This window comes from Lycium barbarum, chromosome 3 (genome assembly GCF_019175385.1).
Source record: "Lycium barbarum isolate Lr01 chromosome 3, ASM1917538v2, whole genome shotgun sequence".
Lineage (NCBI taxonomy): Eukaryota > Viridiplantae > Streptophyta > Magnoliopsida > Solanales > Solanaceae > Lycium > Lycium barbarum.
The window spans coordinates 119,574,103-119,593,419 of NC_083339.1; the positions used below are offsets into that span (position 1 = coordinate 119,574,103).

The 19,317-nt window shown below is 38.2% G+C and overlaps 1 protein-coding gene across 1 annotated transcript; it reads left to right on the plus strand.

The window, feature by feature from the left end:
• The first annotated feature begins 15,309 nt into the window (after window positions 1–15,309).
• Window positions 15,310–15,783, plus strand: LOC132631193 (uncharacterized). Its single transcript, XM_060346788.1, has one exon. It carries the CDS (start codon window positions 15,310–15,312, stop codon window positions 15,781–15,783), a length of 474 nt encoding a protein of 157 aa, XP_060202771.1.
• Window positions 15,784–19,317: the final 3,534 nt, after the last annotated feature.

Consider the following 19,317-nt stretch of genomic DNA (forward strand, 5'->3'; position numbering starts at 1 on the left):
TGGGCCAAGGCCCAAAGGACAGAATATACAGCAGCATATATTCAAAAGAAATAAATGAATTTTGGGCCAAAGCCCAATAGCGTGAACGGATCACAACAGCCTGTCTTAAAAATGGGCTGAGCCCCATTTAAATTATCTCTTCTTCTATTTTTTCTTGTGCACTTAATTTATATCATGTAACTAACTCCCCTTTTTTTTATTAGTTTGGATAAATCGTGATTAATTAGTAGGTTTAGTTTTAGTCGCGGGTAGTTAAATTTAAGTGAGGTATTAACATTAGTTTCATAAGTACCACTCCTTCCTTTTCACGTAAAATCCCTTACAATGTCTAATATTTATTATATTTAAAAAATCAATTTACAAAATAGGATGGTTATATATATATATATATATATATATATATATATATATATCAAGTAAAGAGAATCATTTTATTCTTATTACCTAAACATTTCAAAACGTCGTCGATATATAAATATTAATCCAAGTATATTTTATAAACATTTTAGATTAATTTGATTATGCATATCTTGAGCTGAACATAACATAGTGAAATAAAGTCCATAAGAGAGAGAGAAAACCCATGACCTTTTGCAATTCTATATATAAAATAGTTTTGATTAAGTAAGCATATCTAATCAATTGAATTTTAAAGCTTTATTTACATTATTTTGAAATCTTTTTTGCATTCCATTCATAACAAGTCTAGATTTTCTATATCACTATACTCATATACTGTCATTTTATTCTAAGTTAAATTGGCTAGATTTTCTCTTAAAAGTCTATTTATATACAAATCATTATATTTTGCAAGTTTCACTTTAAAATAAAAATTATTATTTAAAGCTTAACAAAACATTCATGAGTCTCATTTTTGGTGGATTACTATATATTTCTTCAAGTTAGTTTAAATAACATCATTATGTTTTCTTTTCTTTCTTTAAAACCTTAATAACATTAACGACCTGTTTTTCTTACGATTTAAGCATTATATTTAATCTAAATTAATTAACCTAAATTTGGCCGGATAACCGTAGTTAACGGATTCTAAAGGATGCCTAACACCTTCCCTTTAGGATAATATAGAGCCCTTACCCAGAATCACACTGGTTAGCAGACCATTAACGGAGGTTTAGTTTTAACTTTACCTTAGTTAATATTTAGGTGTCCTAATTCACCATTAAATTAATTAGGTGGCGACTCCCTTAAAACAAACAATTAGGAATCACCAATACGTCATACTCCCTAAATCTACCCGGTTAAAATGGGGTGTGACAGCTTGGCGACTCTGCTGGGGATTTTAGGCTCTTAACCATAACAACTTAGGTTAATAAATCATTTGTTGGATGCTTTGTTTATTTTGCTTTATTTTGTCTATATTGTTGCTTTATATGCTTTTAAGTATTTTTATTCCTTATATGTATTTTCTGTGTAATATGTTATTACTGCTTTCCTTAAACTGGCATTCCGTTCATATTTCCTCCACTTTTGGAAAATTCACACTATCACACGTACACGCGAGGTGTGCTTAGCGCACCCGCAAATTTCTTCATAGAATCCAAATTTTAAGGGAGTTGGCGCGTGCGCGGGGGTGCCCGAATAACGGGGACCGCGTAGCCTTCTCACTCGAGCAGTCCGCTCGGGAACCTTGTGTCTAGCAAACCCATTCTTAGTCTACTTAGGGTAGAGCGAAGCCAAAACCTTGTAAGAACATGCATCATTTTAAACCTAGGAGGCTTAATACCCTTGGCGTATTAAGTTCATTAGTCAACCTTACCAAATGTCCAAAAGAGTCCATGACTCTAAGTGACACTACTCACTATCTATGTGCATTATTTGAAGGATAAATATGTGGAATATGTAGACCTAGTACTCTATAGATAAATATTTCAAGAAAAACTAACCTTTTGTTGCAGGTTGACGTGGAGCATCTAAAATTAATGTCAGAGGTTGAAGACAATTAAAAGAAATTAGTGGAGATAAAGCGTTAGATATCCTAGATCAACTTTAAATTGTATTATTAAACTGGCATGTAATAAATTTTATTTTCTTGTAAATTAGTTGTAAGAAGAGTTATGGAATGATACATAAAAGACATGTTTGTCCTTCAATGTTCGTTAGGCCTACCTCTGGCATAAAGAGGTCCCTTGCATTATAAAACGCGATGTATTATGTGCAATAATGTGTTTATATGCAATAATATTATCCTTACCGTATACTGACTCATTTTCCTTTTCTTTTTCTTGTTTTTATCTTTTTTCTTTTTAAACTTATTTTCAAAACAAAAAAGGTTGACTTGTGCTAAAGGGGAACTGGCGGAGCATCCATATTTCACACGGTCTAGAGCCAAGAAATCAGACTCTGACTCATCACTAATCGCCTGGTTAACTAAAAGGACTCGTTCTAAAATGGAGCAAAGTTTGATCAATGCAACCACTTCATCTGAGCCATCTCTTAGTTTACCAATCACGAGTGATCCCACATCCTCTAATGAACCAGAAACACATTTGGAGACCATTGCTCGTCTGGAGCGACGAGTTGCCGAACTAAGTCATATGGTACTTCATAACCGGTCATTTTCTCAAACACCGCCACATATGACTCCGTCCCAAGGGGTTCGTCAGACTTTGCCTGTGCCACCTCCATTCCCAAATTTGGACGAATTTAACCAAGCAAATTATTTCACCACTTCTCAGCCAGTTCGTTCCGAACACCTCACTCAAAATGCTCCTTTTTTATTTACAGCCACCTCTTCAAAAGCTCAACTCATACCGCCAGCACATGACACACATCAAGTTCCGCCGTTGTATACTTATACCACAGCTCCACCCATGACACAGATTCAAGGACAATGTCGCACAGATGTTGATCATTATGTCGAAGTTGAAAATGAGGCACGGTCAGTTAATGATGAAATGATAAATAGAAAGCTCAAAAGTTTGGAAGATGCCATGAGAAGTTTGTGTGGACTTGGTAGTAACCAAAGCGTGAGATATGAAGAATTATGTGCATTTCCTGAGGTAGAATTGCCACCAGGTTACAAGATTCCAAAATTTGAGAAGTTTGATGGGTCGGGGAACCCTTTCTTCCATTTGAAGGTCTATTGTGAAAAGTTGATTGGTGTGGGGAAGAATGAAGGGATAAGAGTCAAACTATTCAATCAGAGTTTGAGTGGAAAAGCCTTGGAGTGGTATTCTAAGCAAGATACAACCAAATGGCGTACTTGGGATGATTTGGCAAATGCTTTTGTGGATCACTACAAGTTTCATGTTGAGATCGCTCCTGACAGAATCTCAATTACAAAGTTGAAGAAGAAGTTCACCGAATCATTTCGAGAATATGCTATACGGTGGAGGGAAGAAGCATCTAGGGTACACCCACCCATGGAGGAGACAGAAATGGTTACTTTCTTCATTCAAGCACTAGAACCGGAATACTATGAACGTTTGGTGACAATGAGTGGAAAAACTTTTGCAGAAGTGATCAAAGCTGGGGACATGATCGAAGATGGCATTAAGACAGGGAGAATAACAAGTCTAGCAGCTTTGCAGTCTACCAGTAGGGCTATACAAACTGGTACTCTCGGAAATGGAAAGAAAAAAGAGAAAGAAGCAGCATCGGTGATGGCCTTGGGAAACACATCATACCGCCATCAACGACCACCGCGATACCAGCCTAACGCTCACCACTCACAATATTTCCAATATTCTCCACATCCCTACGACCAAGCTTTGTCATCTTACCAACCTCAATCACCACAAATATCCTACCCTGTTTACAACACACAACCAGCATATCGAGCTCCACGACCCCCAACATATCCATCTCCACCATCACAAACTCATCATCCAAACAATGCATCCGCACCTCGCCCAAATAAACCGTTCCGCAATTTCACACCATTGGGAGAACCACTGAGCGTTGTTTTCGAAAGACTGCAAGCTTCAGGCTTAGTATATCCCGTGGAAGGTAGAATTCCAGATCCATTACCCAGAAGCTTTGATCCCACTAAAACATGTGCATATCATTCGGGGGTAAAAGGCCATTCCACTGATCGTTGTTACGCATTGAAGCATAAGGTTGAGGATCTTATTGAAGCAAAACAGATCACGGTCAAACCACCAACACCAAATGTGGTTAACAATCCACTCCCGACCCATGATGGGGCCACGATAAATATGATTGGAATAGATGAAAATGTTGACGACCCAGCCGAATTTATAGTGCCTGTGGATCGTGTGGAGGATCATGATTTTGTAGCCGTTGCTTCTCCGGCTGTAGTGATAAGGGGTTGTGTGCCTGTCGAGATATTAGGAGCTTCATCAACGCCTGTGGAAGTAGTTCAAGCACCAAATCAGTTACCAGTGCTCGATACAAAAGCCGTACCATGGAATTATCAACAAACTGTGATGGAATGTCGAGGAAAGGACACGATCACTGACAAGGTTAAGACATCAGGAATGACAAGGTCTGGAAGATGCTATTCTCCAGAAGAGCTAGTTAGATTGGGGCAAGTTAAGGAAGCCAATGTACCTCCCAAAAGGGTCGTGACTGAAACCGAAGCAGAAGAATTTTTGAGGAAGATCAAGGCTAGTGAGTACTCAGTTGTGGATCAGTTGAAAAAGACCAATGCTCAAATTCCTATTCTCTCTTTGCTTTTGAGTTCAGATATGCACAGGAATGCATTGTTGAAGATCTTGAATGAAGCGTATGTTCCAAGCGAAACAACTAGTGAGGCGTTAGCTGGGATGATTGAGCGCGTACTTGACAGCCATCGAATCAGCTTCGATAATGAAGAACTGCCGCCAGAAGGATGTATGCATAACAAAGCACTCTATATAACTGTCAAGTGTCGTAACATGTTTGTGGCTAAAGTATTGATTGATGGGGGTTCTGGACTCAACATCTGTCCATTAGCAAGTCTGAAGAAGATCGGATATAATGTTAGTGAGCTCAAGACCAGTGATATGAATATTCGAGCATTTGATGGGGCTCAAAGGCGCCCTATTGGGGAAATAGAGTTGAAAGTGTTGATTGGCCCTGTTGAATTCATTATGGATTTTCAAGTACTTGATATTTCCACAACATACAACATGCTGTTAGGTAGACCGTGGATCCATTTGGCTGGGGCCGTACCATCTACTTTGCACCAAACTGTCAAATTCGAGTGGGATCAGCAACAAATATGTATACACGGAGAAGGAGACACGTCTTTCTATCTAGAGCAATCCACCCCATTCGTCGAGGCAGAAGGAGGGTTCGACGGAGCAGCTTACCACGCTTGGGAGGTTGTGAATGTCACTAAGGAGAGTGAAGTATGTCAAACTCAAGAGTTCAAAAGATCATGTGCCGCAATTATGGTTGCAAAAGAAATGGTGAGAAATGGGTACCAACCTGGATTTGGGCTAGGGAAAACACTAAATGGGCGGGTTGAGCCAGTCGTTCTCCCTACGCAACAATTTACATTCGGTTTGGGATATGAGCCAACTGAGGAAGAAGTGAAGAAAGCACGAAAAAATAAAATGAAGGAGATTGCATTGCCAAAACCTATTCCTACCATTGATCAAACTTTCTCAAAACCTTCAGATCTGATTGTTGAAGTTTCCTATGATGATATCGTGGAGGGAGTCAAGAACCTGTTCGTGGAAGATGAAAATGATCATGCTGCGATAATCAAAGACTTTGCTGAAATATTGACTTTATAGGCTGCTGAGCCAGGACCTGAGTTGCAAAATTGAACTTCTATCTTAGCCCCGGTTCGTCGGGAGTTTCAGTATTTTCAGTTTAAATTTCCTTTTGTAGTAGGCCGGAGGCATCAACTAGAACATTTAGTTCCTTTTGTCATGTTGCCTCTATGTTTTGTTACGACCTTTTTAAATTAAGATTCTGTCATTTTGTTTGAACGAACTACGTTTGGCCTGACTTCCTGTTGGATACGTAGGCAGCCCACATCGGGTTCGGCCACTTTTTCAAAATATTTCAGTGTTTTGTTGTATGAGTGGAACTACGCATGGCCTGATTTCCTTTTGGATACGTAGGCAACCCACATAGGGTTCGGCCCCTTTAAAAAAAAAAAAAAAAAAAAAAAAAAAAAAAAAAAAAAACTCAAAAGTCTTTATTTGTATCACGAACTACGTCTGGCCTGATTCCTTCGGGATACGTAGGCAACCCGAGGCGGGTTCGGCCCTTCTATCTTAAAATTTTTATCTTCAGTTTGTCCAAACATTTTGGTTCCTATAAAATACATAAGGATTTTTATACAAGACTTGGTCTTCCCACCGCTTAAATTCATGTGTCTTAGTATCTTGAAACTGGGACAAATTTTTGAAATCGGTCAAATCACTTTCAAAAAATTTTCATTACAATTTTCTCACTTTTCGATCGTTTAGAACCAAGCGTTTCCAGGACTTGAAACTGGGACAAATTTCGAAGTCGGTCAAATCACTTTCGAAAACTTTCATTATAAGTTCTTATTTTTCAATTGTCCAGAATCAAGCATCTCTAAGACTGAAACTGGGATAAATTTTTAGAAGTAGCATAAAAGTGGTCTTAAACGAAAGTCCATCCATATTTCTAAAATGTGAATAAATTCAAAAATCGAGTCTTCTTAGTCATGTTACATATTAGAGCCACTAAGTATTTCCTTTCAAAGTCATCCAAATCTCATTACTTTTATTTTCAAAATACATTTTTTTTATAACTGAAACTCCCCGGCAAAGCAAGATATGTGGTGAGACATCGAAGAACGTGGACGCGACCGAGACAAAAGTCAATTCAAGGGCCAAGTTCCCCGACATGCACAAGTCAACCAATTTTCTTTTAAACTCACAATTTTTCTTTGTTGAGACAGGTCCAATTAACATGAACACGGTGCATGTATTAAATTATGGGCGTGATAAAAAAGTTAACTTTCTTCAAAATGCAAATACTCTTCAGCGTGGATGCAAAGGTAGCTTGTGCCGAACGGTGGACGTCGTTCCACTCATCACGAAATTTCGATTGCAACAGTGGACACAAGTTCATCTTCTCAACCGAGGGCTGTAAGTATAATTCTTTTAGACCCAGCTATTGATTCTTATCACTAACAGTTGTTTTAGCTCGTGACATTCATCGATGGATCAAATACATATAATCATGGACACTGACTTTGATCACCTGTTATTGGTTAGAATTCCTCAATTTCGTCATCACTTCATACATGTTCAAATCATTATCAAATTCTTTTAGAATGAAGTATGTTAATAAGATAACAAGATCGAAATATTGCATCGTATATCAAATTGTGGGGTTAATTATAGATTTAACCCCCGTCACAATGGGACATCGAGTAAGATGTGGATATCTTTTTACAATATTATCTCTAAAGTGGACGTGGATTTACATTTATATTGTGGATACGAGTATGGGAGTGGGAGTAGAATTATATTACAAAAATATACATATAATTGTAGAAAGTGGATACAGATTTATGTTTCGAAAGTAAAAGTGAATTTATTTTTGCGCCGTATAATGCAGACGTGAAAGTAGATGTAAATTTACTGTTGTACCGTATAATACGGACGTCAAAGTCGACGTGGATTTATATTTTGTACCGTGAAATGCGGACGTAGATTTATATTTTGAACTGTGAAAGTGGACTTGGATTTATTTTTCTGCACCCTGAAAGTGGATGTGGATTTACATTTTTGCACCATGGGAAGTGGACATGATATAGGCACCCACCTTAAAATGCGGGTATTTCCAAATTCAAATTAGGCACCCACCTTAGAATGCGGGTATGTCAATTTTCAATTTTAGGCACCCACCTTAGAATGCGGGTATGTCAATTTCAATCCAGGCACCCACCTTAGAATGCGGGTATGTCAATTTCAATCTAGGCGCCCACCTTAGAATGCGGGTATGTCAATTTTCAATATAGGCGCCCACCTTAGAATGCGGGTATTTCGATTTTTAATTTAGGCGCCCACCTTAGAATGCGGGTATTTCGATTTTTAATTTAGGCACCCACCTTAGAATGCGAGTATGTCAATTTCAATCTAGGCGCCCACCTTAGAATGCGGGTATGTCAATTTCAATCAAGGCACCCACCTTAGAATGCGGGTATGTCAATTTCAATCAAGGCACCCACCTTAGAATGCGGGTATGTCAATTTCAATCCAGGCACCCACCTTAGAATGCGGGTATTTCAATGTTCAATTCAGGCACCCACCTTAGAATGCGGGTATTTCAATGTTCAATTCAGGCACCCACCTTAGAATGCGGGTATTCCAATGTTCAAATTAGGCACCCACCTTAGAATGCGGGTATTTCAATGTTCAAATTAGGCACCCACCTTAGAATGCGGGTATTTCAATGTTCAGTTCAGGCACCCACCTCCGAATGCGGGTATCTTATATTTCAGTTCAGGCACCCACCTCCGAATGCGGGTATCTTATATTTCAAGTTCAGGCGCCCACCTCCGAATGCGGGTATCTTATATTTCAAGTTCAGGCACCCACCTCCGAATGCGGGTATCTTATATTTCAGTTCAAGCATCCACCTCCGAATGTGGATTCAACTTTTGAAACAGGGGTTGCAAGTGTAACTTCTCCAACCCTGGCTTATTTACATATATTTCTTTATTGCTAACAATTGTTTTTAGCTGATGGATTTTGACAATATCAAAGTTGGCATCACACATCAAATCGTGGAACTTTTTCTTCGGCAGCGAACTGGGGCAATTCGTCGGGAAAGACAATCAGACTTCCCGACACGGGTCAAAGATCTACCTCGAACACTCGTCTCTAATCACAAGTATTCTTTTGCAATTCAATCTTCAGAATTCTCAAGTTTCTATCACAATACCCAGTGTTATCATAATTCAGCACTGAGACAATATTTTGCAAGTTTCGCGCCGATTGGGGTTCAAGTGTCGTAATTGTCCCAGAACTACACTCGACCTGATTCTCGTATAGCCCTAGATATGTAGGCAACTCAGAGACCGGAGTTCGGTCATGACCCTCTCAAATTTCCTTTAGCCGGGACAAAATAGGCTACCGAGTCAACGTCTTTGCCCGACAACTCTTTTCATCGTTACCGGGCAAAGAGGGACAAGTTGTTGACACCCAATTTTGTCCCGCCTCTCTGCCAAAATACCTATTTTTAAGCTTCTAATATTTTTTGAAAAAATAAAAATATATATATTATGTTTACTATAATTATTAGCCTCTTATCAATACCGACACTTTATTATTCTATTATAATAATTATTATTATTATTATTATTATTGTTATTCTTATTTATTAATTCACAATTCTTATCATTTCGGCATTTTTACCAGCTTACGCATTTATCTTTGCATAATTAAATAATAGTATTTATTTAGTGCGGATTTTCAAAGAAAAATAATATATATTATTACACGGCTATTATAACACCATATGATCTTATTACCCGAGTCTAATAATCACACATTTTTGGTATTAAGTAATATTTTGTCACCCTCGGTATATTCATTAATTAAAATGGGTCTTTTATTCAAATTTAAAGCCAAACTATTTCTTGCACTCGGTCCGTATTTTGACTTACCGGACCCCAAATCAAAGTCCGATTAACTCCTAATATTTTTTGGACCAGACCATATTTTTTATCTCAATTTTCAGACCAGTCCATGTTTTAATTCACTAGTCCATTTTTTAATACCCGGTCTAAAAATTGACCCGGTCCATAAATGAACCGGGTTTGACCCATTTCAGTGAAAATAAGGGGAACCCTTTTAGGGTTTCCCCTAATTTTCGTTCCCACCTCATCACCGCCGCTTCTCCCTTCCCCCATTTCCTCTCCTTCTCTGTCTTCTCCACCTCCCCATCGCCACCGCCGCGCCTCCTCATTTCCCTTCCTTCATCATCGCCTCCACCCCAACCGTTTCCCTATCCCCTTCTCTGCCACTCCCTCTCCTTTTACCCATAAAACCCTAGCCGCAACACACCCCCTCACTATCTTCGTCACACCGCACCCATCACCGACACCTCTGACACACCCCACTACTTCATCGTCCACACCCATACCTCCACTCACCCGATATCTCTGACACCCGACACCCTCGCCACTATCTCCATCTCCACCTCGTGACTTCCACTTCGTCATCGACACCCCATCAACATCCCACTCACCCCGACATCCCCGTCACAACCATCTAACACCACCACGTCTTCCTCTATCACACCCATACCCCGACACCCATGCGCATCTGCCTAAAAAAAAGAAATAAACAAAAAAAAAAACCTAAAAGGGAGGCTCTATAAGATGAACTGGGGGAGACGGAAAAGAGAGAGGAAAAAGAGAGAGGAAGAAAAGGAGTGCATTTTTTCTCTTACACAAAAAAGATCTTGAATCAAAAATCAAAAAAAACGAGGAAGATCCTGGAAATCAAAACGCCTTCAAGAAACAGAGGGAAAAGGGATTGAAACAAAATACTGAGTCGCACAAAATCCTTTGAAAGATCGAGTCCTTTAGTCACCTTTAATTCCTTGAAATACGAGCTCGATTCGCAGTTTTTTTTTGTTTGTTCTGTTTTTGCTATCGAGTCGAAATATCAAATCAATTCTTTGTTTTTCTGTCATTTACTGTGGTGTTGCTGTGAATCCGAGCATCGCAAGCTCGGATTTGGTAGTGTTCGAGTGTAGATCGAAGACTCGAAGCCTCACTTCGCTGCACCCGAAGAAGGTAATCTTTCATCCTTTCCTCCTTTTAGTTTTCTGTATTTTATTTCACTGTTATGTGATTGATATTGGTAGTTTGGTGTTAGTGTAGTTTAGTTCATATTCATGTTTGGTGTTTGTGTATGCTTAGTATAGTTTGTTTAATTATGCAGTCTTTTGCTTGGTAAATTTTTAATTGAAGGCATTATTGATATTCAGATTAAGTGTGTCTATTTTAATGTCTTATATAGTCTAGTTTAGTGTCATTGTAATCAATCTGTTTAAAGTCTGTCTAAATTTATGCTATCTTGTATTTTCTGCTCGTTTTGATTTCCCTCTGACACAGTTGTGTTAACATTGGAGTAGCTTAGGCCTTGATCCCACACTGCTATATATTGTCGTTTATTCTGTATTGGGTCACCCTCTAGTCCAACATTATTGTATGATGTCTTGCTTGTGATTAGTTGAGTTTACTTGATTTTAGACTTGTATTTGGCTTATTAAGTCGCCTGTTTTAGCTAAAGCTGTGCTATGTGATTTTGATGTTGAGCTTAATTCCTAAGATAGACAAGATATATAAAACCTTAGGGTTGGATGCTTGATGGTTCATAATGTTGGTAAAATCCTAAATGATTAATATGACTTGGTTAAGTATTAAACTAGTCAAAAAAGGGGGTTACCTGAGCAAGCTGATATGGTCTGTGTAAATATATGATTCCTATAACTCATTTCCTATAATCTAGATCTGGCTTGTGGTATCAGTAATTAGTAAAGTATGACATCCAATCAATAGAACTGAATGATTGCAAAGCTTAAGATCAGAAACTATCTTTATTAACTGATTAGGCAGAGAATAGGACTTCAGAGGGTTAATCTTATACTCTCACCAAGGATAACTGTTTTTTTGGAATTTGATATAAAAGTTAGAAGTCAAAAGGGAAAGAGTAGTCTCCAGTTAATTCCTTACTGTAGCTGTATTCTTTAAAACTTATGCGAAAGGGTGTTTTGAGTCCCGTTTGGTTTCTGTTTTGTTTTGTCTGCAGCTTTTAACTCTTTTGTCTGAAAATTGGTTTAAAATCTCATATGCATTCCTGATAAATGGCTACTCATTTAGTTAGCGGAATTTAATCTTTCATGCCCGTTGTCTGATTGGTTATATTGATGCTCCCGACACTCGTTGACTTATCTTCATCTGTTCCTCATCTAGTTTCGTTTATGGTATGATATACCTCGAAGTATACATAGTATGTGAGCCTTAGTATACATCGAGTGTATACAAGGGTTGTACATTAGTGTATACCTTTCAGGTATATCAAGTGTACTCTGAATATTAAGTGTATATCACCCTTTGCAGATGTCCAAATTCTATAAACGTCTAAGAACAATGAATGCCACACCATTTGATTTTGCCCATGTTTGAGTATTGCTTGTTTATATGTATGTAGTGGCTATTTTGCGTATGCATGGATTATACTTGAGTATATGTAATATATACATATGATCTATAGAGGTGTTTGAATTTATATTTCTACATGTTTAACCTTATTGATCATATGCTAATCCTTTTCCTTCATTTTCTTTTATGCATGAAACTCGTGTACGAGTCCGAGGACTCGTTCCTCTTCCGCATTCGATGATGGGCCAAGGCCCAAAGGACAGAATATACAGCAGCATATATTCAAAAGAAATAAATGAATTTTGGGCCAAAGCCCAATAGCGTGAACGGATCACAACAGCCTGTCTTAAAAATGGGCTGAGCCCCATTTAAATTATCTCTTCTTCTATTTTTTCTTGTGCACTTAATTTATATCATGTAACTAACTCCCCTTTTTTTTATTAGTTTGGATAAATCGTGATTAATTAGTAGGTTTAGTTTTAGTCGCGGGTAGTTAAATTTAAGTGAGGTATTAACATTAGTTTCATAAGTACCACTCCTTCCTTTTCACGTAAAATCCCTTACAATGTCTAATATTTATTATATTTAAAAAATCAATTTACAAAATAGGATGGTTATATATATATATATATATATATATATATATATATATATATATATATATGTATGTATGTATATCAAGTAAAGAGAATCATTTTATTCTTATTACCTAAACATTTCAAAACGTCGTCGATATATAAATATTAATCCAAGTATATTTTATAAACATTTTAGATTAATTTGATTATGCATATCTTGAGCTGAACATAACATAGTGAAATAAAGTCCATAAGAGAGAGAGAAAACCCATGACCTTTTGCAATTCTATATATAAAATAGTTTTGATTAAGTAAGCATATCTAATCAATTGAATTTTAAAGCTTTATTTACATTATTTTGAAATCGTTTTTGCATTCCATTCATAACAAGTCTAGATTTTCTATATCACTATACTCATATACTGTCATTTTATTCTAAGTTAAATTGGCTAGATTTTCTCTTAAAAGTCTATTTATATACAAATCATTATATTTTGCAAGTTTCACTTTAAAATAAAAATTATTATTTAAAGCTTAACAAAACATTCATGAGTCTCATTTTTGGTGGATTACTATATATTTCTTCAAGTTAGTTTAAATAACATCATTATGTTTTCTTTTCTTTCTTTAAAACCTTAATAACATTAACGACCTGTTTTTCTTACGATTTAAGCATTATATTTAATCTAAATTAATTAACCTAAATTTGGCCGGATAACCGTAGTTAACGGATTCTAAAGGATGCCTAACACCTTCCCTTTAGGATAATATAGAGCCCTTACCCAGAATCACACTGGTTAGCAGACCATTAACGGAGGTTTAGTTTTAACTTTACCTTAGTTAATATTTAGGTGTCCTAATTCACCATTAAATTAATTAGGTGGCGACTCCCTTAAAACAAACAATTAGGAATCACCAATACGTCATACTCCCTAAATCTACCCGGTTAAAATGGGGTGTGACACATGCCTTGTGCAATCCCAACACCACAATCACCTCCACCCAAAGAGCTCCACCACCCCAAACAACCAACCTTCCATTCCAAAACTCCACATTCCAAAACACCAATCGACAAACCTATCCCCAAGTTTACCAACACACCCCGAATGAGGCAATCCCTCAAGTAACCTTACAACAAACACCCCAAGCTCCACTCCAAGTTTAAACACAAGATCCCTTTCCTAACCAAAACCAATACCAACGCCTCTACTAATACCCCATGAATGAAGAGGAGTATGATGACTATCCACAAGGTAGGTGGTGGGATGATAACCAGCAAGGAGGGAGGCGTGGAGGAATGAATAACCGGGGGAGGGGAGGAAGAGGAGGTTTTGAGAGGTTTCCGGGCCATGACCCTAGATTCCAAGGTCATGTAGACTTGGGGAGGGCCTAAGGTCATGAAGACCGGGGAAGATGGCAAGATAACGAGCAGAATTTGAACACCATCAAGGTGAAACTTCCTACGTTCCAAGGGGGTAGCAATCCGGAAGAATTCCTTGAATGGAAATTGCAAAGTGAGCGCATCTTCCTCACGAACAATGTGTCCGAGGCCTTGAAGGCAAAGTATGCCCTCACTCAATTTGAGGGGTACGCTTCTACTTAGTGGGAATCTAAGAAGTTACAAAGAGCCCAACAACACATCTATGATCTCCCAACTTGGAACGACTTGATTGAGATCATAGAGACAAGGTGGCTTCCACCCACATATTACCAAAATGCACTCAAAAGGTTGTACATGTTGAAGCAAGGGTTGAAAAGTGTGGAAGCGTATTTTTATGAGTTTGAGGATTTACGGATGAAGTCCAAGATAGAAGAGCATGAGGAGTACACTATTATAAGGTTTGTAGCCAACTTGAATCGGGACATCTCTAAGCCGATGAGGCTCAAGACTTATAATAGTCTTGAAGAGGCATTCCATGACGCATCCAAGGTTAAAGCGGATCTAAAAAAAAAAGAGGTCCTACAAAGACAAAAGCAAATCGTCCTCAACTTGGAACAAAGGCAAAGAAAAGTGGAAAATTTCCACTTGGGATAAACCCAAGAGCAACATTCAAGCACCTCAAGCCAAATTTGATTACAAAGCCAAAGGTGATGACAAGGCTAAAGGAGGTAACAATTCTAACCCCAACTATAATTGACCTTCTACCATCCAATTCTTTAAGGGCCAAGGAAGAGGGCATATTGCAAGTGAGTGACCCAACCGGAGGACTTTCACAATAGTGAGGGATAGGTATCGAACCGATGATGAACATGAGGGTGGGTTGGTCATGAAGAAGAAGAGAAAGAAGTGAGTGTGAGGGTGATTCCGATGAAGAGGTTGAGATAACGTATGAAGAAGCCTTGAATCATGCTATTGTGACTAGAAGAGCCATGGAGGCTCTAGCTAGGGAAGAGAGTGATCAAAGGGAGAACTTGTTTCATGCACGATGCAAAATTGTGGATAAGGTGTGCTCATTAATCATTAATGGTGGGAGTTGCACGAATGCCGTTAGTCAATTTTTAGTTGAAAGTATGAAATTCCCCACCCGCAAGCACACTAATCCCTATAAACTCCAATGGTTTAATGAATGTGGTGAAATGAGGGTCAACAAGCAAGCCATTACCAAATTTAGCATTGGCAAGTACCAAGATTAGATTTTGTGTGATGTGGTACCCATGCAAGCTTGCCATCTATTGCTTAGAAGACCTTGGCAATTTGATGTTGATGCCCAACATAGTGGAAGAACTAACAAGTACTCATTTATGGTCAAGGGGAAGAAGTACATTCTTAACCCACTAACCCCTTACCAAGTGAGTGAGGATTATAGAGTGATGAGGGAGCTTCGGGAGAAATATCAAAGGGAAGAAAAGAAGAAGAGTAAGAGGGAGACTTTGTTGGTCATAAGTGGAGAGAAAACATCTCAAGATGGTACCAAGAAATGTTTGTTGGCCAAACCAAGTAATTTCTTAAAAGGGGTTGATGAGAAACACTTCATGGTGTGTCTTGTCAACAAGGACCTTCTCTTAAATGCTAACCAAGCTACTAGCACTTTTCCTAGTATTATATCTTCTCTTTTGCAGGAATATGAAGCATTGTTCCCGGAAGAAATGCCTGATGGCTTACCTCCTTTGAGAGGTATTGAGCACTAAATCGACTTTGTACCGGGTTCCTAAATTCCCAAAAAATCGGCTTATAGGAGCAATCAGGAAGAAACAAAAAAATTGCAAAGGCAAGTGGATGAACTTCTTAAAAAGGGGCTAGTGAAGGAGAGTCTTAGCCCGTGTGTCGTTCCGGTGATTCTTGTTCCAAAGAAAGATGGCACTTGGAGGATTTGCATTGATTGTAGAGCCGTCAACAAAATCATGGTAAAGTATCACCATCCCATTCCGAGGCTTGATGATATGTTGGATGAGCTTTATGGCTCAAATGTGTTTTCGAAGATTGATCTTAGAAGAGGCTATCACCAAATTCGAATGAGCCCCGGTGATGAGTGGAAAACGGCCTTCAAAACCAATTTTAGACTCCATAAGTGGCTTGTCATGCCATTCGAACTAAACAATGCACCTAGCACATTTATGAGGTTGATGAATCATGTCTTGAAAAACTTTATCAACAAGTTTGTGGTTGTTTATTTTGATGATATCCTTGTATATAGCAAATCAATTGAGGATCATGTAGGCCATCTGAGGCAAGTATTTGATGTCTTGTTGCGTGAGAGGTTGTTTGCTAATATCAAGAAATGCGCTTTTTGCGTTGATAAAATAGTGTTCTTGGGTTTTGTGGTGAGTGCAAATGGTGTGGAGGTTGACGAAGAAAAAGTGGAGTCTATTAGAACTTGGCCAACTCCTAAAAATGCAACCGATGTGAGGAGTTTCCATGGGTTGGCAAGTTTCTATAGAAGGTTTGTAAAGGGGTTTAGTACAATTGCCTGTCCCTTAACCGAATTGATCAAGAAAGATGTTCCGTTTGTTTGGGAGATGAGAAAGAGAAGGCGTTTCAAGAATTGAAATCCATGTTGAGTTCGTCACCATTGTTACAATTACCCAATTTTGAGAAAACTTTTGCAGTTGAGTGTGATGCTTCTAGGGTTGCATAGGTGGAGTATTAATGCAAGAAGGCAAGCCATTGGCTTACTTTAGTGAAAAGCTAAAAGGGGCATCATTGAACTACTCTACTTATGACAAAGAGTTGTATGCACTTGTGAGGATCTTGACCCATTGGCAATATTATTTGTGGCATAAGGAGTTTGTGATACGATCGGATCATGAATCCTTGAAACATTTGAAGAGCCAATCTAAGCTCAACAAGAGACATGCGAAATGGGTAGAATTGATTGAAGTTTTTCCTTATGTGATCCATTACAAAAGAGAGAAGGACAATATGGTGGCAGATGCATTATCTAGAAGGTATGTCTTGCTAAACACTATGACTTCTAGAATTATGGGATTTGAAAGCCTTAAGGGATTCTATTCTCAAGATCCCAACTTTAAGGAAATTTGTGAGGAGTTTACCCAAGGGAGGAGGGTTGATAGGTTCCAACTTGTTGATAGGTTCTTATTCAAGGATGGTAGAGTTTGTGTTCCAATGAGCTCATGGAGAGAGTTGTTCGTCAAGGAAGCACATAGTGGTGGAATGATGGGCCATTTTGGAGTGGCCAAGACATTTGACATTTTGGGTGAGCAATTCTATTGGCCCAAGATGCGACATGATGTTGAAAAGCTATGTGGTCAATGTTTGGAATGCAAGCAAGCCAAGTCCAAGACTCGGCCCCAAGGTATGTATACTCCTCTTCCTACTCCTATTGGTCCTTAGATAGACATTTCTATGGATTTTGTGTTAGATCTTCCCAGAACCAAAAGGGGTCATGATAGCATTTTTGTTGTGGTAGATAGATTCTCAAAAATGTCTTATTTTATACCATGCCATAAATGTGTTGATGCATCTCATGTAGCATCCTTGTTTGGGAATCATGTTCTTAAGTTACATGAAGTTCCCCGCACTATTGTTAGTGATAGGGATTCCAAGTTTCTTAGTCACTTTTGGAAGAGTCTTTGGGGTACACTTGGCACCAAGCTCATGTTCTCTACTTCTTGCCACCCTCAAACGGATGGTCAAACCGAAGTAGTGAATAGGACTCTAGGGAGTATGCTTAGAAGTATGATTAGAGGAAAGCCCACTTCTTGGGAGAACCGTTTACCTTTGATTGAGTTTGCTTACAATCGGTCCCTCCATTCCTCTATTGGCATGACTCCATTTGAAGTATGTTATGACTTTAATCCTTTGATTCCTTTAACCTTAACCCCTTTGGCTAGTGATGTTATTGTGAGTTTAGATGCAAAGCAAAGGGTGGCCGAAATGATGAAAATCCATACCAAGGTAAAGGAGAGCATTGACAAGGTCAACACCAAGGTAGACAAGAGACAAAATCATGGGAGAAGAAAGGTGGACTTCCAATCCGATGATTGGGTTTGGGTTCACTTCCGAAAAGAAAGGTTCCCGCAAATGCGAAAAGGAAAATTGAGTCCAAGGGGAGATGGACCATTCAAAGTGCTTGAAAAGATCAATGACAATGCCTACAAGATCGACTTTCCAAGTAAGTATAATGTTCATAATGTTTTCAATGTGAGTGATCTTTCCTCTTGTGTTGTAGGTATGCCCTTAGATTCGAGGACGGATCTTCTCCAAGAAGGGGAGGATGATATGACCCAACAAGTACAAGGCCTTTCACTAGAAGTCAAGCAAGAGAACTTCAAGAGTTGCAAACCTTGTTCATGAAAAAGGATGCCTTGGAGGAGATTGGAGAGAAGCCTTCGCGGATTTACAACGTTTGGGAGTTGGCATTGGAAGAGTTGCAAAGTGGCTAGAAGCGCAAAATGGCTAAAGTTGCAACTATGGGGCTAATATTGCAATTGGAGGTCATACTTGCAAGTTATGGGGTTAGAATGGCAATTGGAGGTCCTAATTGCAAGTTATGAGGCTTTGGATGCAATTGAAGACCCATGTGGGTATTTTGCAAAAGAGTCACTTTAGGGCCTTTTGGTGTAATAGGCATTAGTATAAATAGTTCTTTTCATCCATTTGGAAGACTTAGCTTAGATATTGTGTGAATTTATATTTTGAGAGATTTAGTTAATAGATTGTTTGTTTGGTTGATTATTGACTAAGTGTAATTTCTTAGTTGTGCATTGAATTGCAAGTTCCATTGAATTCATATTAGGTTGCTCATTTGTGGAATCACCTGAGTCCTTTCTTTGAACTCAAATTACTTAGGTTCTTAGGGTTGAATCAAATTGGGAGGGATTGGGTTTGATATACCCAATTTTGCCCATAGATTTACTATCCTTTGGGTCTAGTATCTATCCTTCTATCTCCTCTTTTCCAATTTTCCAAGTTCCTTTTATTTTCTTTTGTTGTTTTTGAATTCCTAGAGTTTCCTTAGGTTGAATCTTATCATATATAGATTGATAGATAGATAATATAAAAGACTAATTCGTTACTAAAATATATGGTAAGTAACCTATAATAATAAGTTAATTTTCATTGATAGTATAAAATTTTCATTACATTCTATTAAATTCATTTTATTATTCAATTAATAGTACTCCTCCGTCCCATTTTAATGGTCATTTTAGCCTTTTTCACATCCATTAAGAAGAAAAACACTAAATACTAGATGTAGTTTA

What these genes read in the sequence shown, in the direction of transcription:
- LOC132631193 (XM_060346788.1), top strand. Translation starts at nt 15,310, where the DNA reads ATGCAAGCTTGCCATCTATTGCTTAGAAGACCTTGGCAATTTGATGTT.